Source organism: Sinocyclocheilus rhinocerous, unplaced genomic scaffold, assembly GCF_001515625.1.
Source record: "Sinocyclocheilus rhinocerous isolate Xijiao unplaced genomic scaffold, SAMN03320098_v1.1 scaffold2165, whole genome shotgun sequence".
In the NCBI taxonomy this organism is placed as follows: domain Eukaryota; kingdom Metazoa; phylum Chordata; class Actinopteri; order Cypriniformes; family Cyprinidae; genus Sinocyclocheilus; species Sinocyclocheilus rhinocerous.
In genome coordinates, this window is record NW_015653115.1 from 85,334 (window position 1) to 88,088 (window position 2,755).

Sequence of the window (2,755 nt, forward strand, 5' to 3'; positions counted from 1 at the left end):
TAGTTTTTCATCAGGAAATCCACTTTTAAACATGATTTTTTTTAAATAAGTTGAAATAAAGCAGGCTGATGGTTTTAATCAAAGCATATAATGTCAATTAATAACCTTGTCGCTCACAGTAGGTCTCACTTTAGTGGTTTATAAGTTATTGTTCAAAATCAGTTCCTCTTTGGAGAAAATGAATGGGATTTTTACTTCCAGAACCCAACTGTTGCACTCTGAGTTTGAAATTTGTTTGTGTTTTTGTCAGTTTGCACACAATTTTTCTTTGTGTAAGGACAGAAAATGGATGTCTGACTTAAGAAAACACGTGTTCTAAATGTCCTGAGTGATACAAAGGAGCTGCTTTCTAATCTCGTTGCTGTTTCCAGGCCTGCAGTGAGTTCACTACCCATGTTATGAACCTGCTGAGGGAGCAGTCTCGTACCCGGCCCGTGTCTCCACGTGAGATCGAGCGCATGGTGGCCATCATCCACCGCAAGTTCAGCTCCATCCAGTCGCAGCTCAAACAGAGTACCTGTGAAGCGGTCATGATACTGCGCTCACGCTTTCTGGACGCCAGGTGGGTTTGAAATGCATTTTGTGATATTAAATCTTTGCTTTCAATTAGGCCTGGGCGATAAAAACGGTATCGATATTTATCGATGGTACACCTTCTTCGATAATGATATAAAAAATGTTCGATATAGTGCACGATATAGGCACGTGCTATGAGTGACGCAGACAGCACACACAAACACGAACACATGCTGAATTGAGTGCTGTGCCTGCCTGTGATGAGATTGTGAATAAAAATAATAATATTAGTCGAATTTAAAATAAACATTTGCATTTGAATTGTTGTTTGTCTCAATAAATTTGGTTAATTAAAAAATACAGTGGTTAAATTTAAACACTTTTTTTTTTATTGCTCTTTGTTTTAAAAAAGGTTATAAAACGTCAATAATTATCGATACCGAACGATATGAAACATTATATCGTTGATCAATTTTTTTAGCTATATCGCCCAGCCCTACTTTCAATATCAGAGTAAGTAAATTGTTCAGGCTTTCTCCATGGTCTTAAAATGTCTTAAGGTGCCTCAGTTTAAGGCCTTAAAAGGTCTTAAATTAGAGCAGAAAGTCTTAAATTCATAAAGACATGGCATTAAATGTTTCATGCATTGCAAAAAATGAATATCTCAGTGTTTTTGTTTTCCAATACAAAAATCTAAACATATTCAGAATACATCTACTTGAGAAGTCTTAAAAAACTGAACACATTTAAATGCTTAAAACAAGAACAAATATCTGTCAATGGGAATGAAAACTTGTTTTCCCTTTCAATTCAATAAATTTTACTGAGCACATTGACATATATTTGTTCATGCTTTAGTCAGAAACTCACTTCATATTGACAGAGAACATACATATAATTTTTCCCTTCAGTTTATTCCTTAATTTTTCTTTACTGGGTCTTAAATAGGTCTTTAAAAAGTCTTAAATTTACCTTCATAAAATCTGCAGAGACCCTGTTTGTTCTTCATGCAGATGTTGATTTCAGATTTTTGTTTGACTATGACATTTTCTTGCTTTGTCAGGCGTAAACGGCGTAATTTTAGTAAACAGGCCACAGAGGGCCTGAACGAGTATTTCTATTCACATCTCTCGAACCCTTACCCGAGCGAGGAGGCCAAAGAAGAGCTGGCCAAGCAGTGCAGTATCACTATGTCTCAGGTACGAGCTCCTCTATCAGATCTAATAGGCTTGTTTTCTTTTGAGCGTTTGAGAGGAGCCTGGCTCTCAGTGCACTATGGGAGCGTCCGGTCATCAGAGACGGATCAGTTTCATTTTGGCTCTGAAATCGTAACAGGTGTCCAACTGGTTTGGCAACAAGAGGATTCGCTATAAGAGGAACATTGGGAAGTTCCAGGAAGAGGCCAATCTGTATGCCATGAAGACGGCCTTAGGGGCGACACAGAGTGAGGAATCACCCCACACGCCAAACTCCACTGGTTAGTTCAAATCTTTAGCTCTGGCGAGGCGTTTTCACACTAGTGTTGGAGATTTGAAATAGGATTGAGCGATATATTTAATACTTATTAAGAAACAGCAATATTTACCTACATATATTTTGCTGAAACTGAAAAATGACAAAGACTTGTGAGTGATCATTCAGACACATTTCTTGAATCTGTTCATTGAATTGAACAATTGGATTCACTGAGATGAATCAATCAAATTAAATGAAACCAAAATTGTGCAAACATGTTTTCAACTGTAACGTGATTAAATAAGTTTGAAAGCAATAAATATATATATTGTTGTTTAACAATTTAAACAATATATGAAGAGTTCATTTGCAAAAACTGATAAATCACGTTTTTTTTGTTGTGCATTCCAAGTAATATCAATCAAACTGCAGTTGGGTTGTTTTGATTAAGTAATAATAACTTAAACCAATACAGGTAATTTACAAAATTAAAGTTCATTGAAAGTATGTTTTTTTTTACATATTAAAAGTTTGTTTTATAGCAGAAGCAGATAACTCCAGCAGTCGTTTTTTGGCAAAAGCAGTTAACTCCACATTTCATGTTTTAGAGTAAAAAAAAAAAAAAACACTTGTTTAATCTTTGTAATCTCCTCAGATGACAATGTAGATGCCTGACAAACGTTGTTGTTGTTGTGATCATAAACTGTATGGACGTGATTACACGCAATACAGAGCTTTTCCCTCACCATTGTAACGTGCTGCTTTTGCAAGGTTCCGTGAAAAC

At 35.8% G+C, this 2,755-nt stretch overlaps 1 protein-coding gene across 3 annotated transcripts in view; it reads left to right on the forward strand.

Annotated features, from left to right (window-relative positions):
* The window catches only part of LOC107715578 (pre-B-cell leukemia transcription factor 2-like), a 13,493-nt gene that overhangs the window by 5,754 nt on the left and 4,984 nt on the right, over nucleotides 1-2,755 (forward strand). For all 3 annotated transcript variants that reach the window (XM_016521722.1, XM_016521723.1, XM_016521724.1), the window contains exons 5-6: nucleotides 1,580-1,715; nucleotides 1,852-1,993. In XM_016521722.1, coding sequence (XP_016377208.1) covers nucleotides 1,580-1,715; nucleotides 1,852-1,993 — 278 coding nt within the window. The remainder of the gene's footprint in view (nucleotides 1-1,579; nucleotides 1,716-1,851; nucleotides 1,994-2,755) is intronic.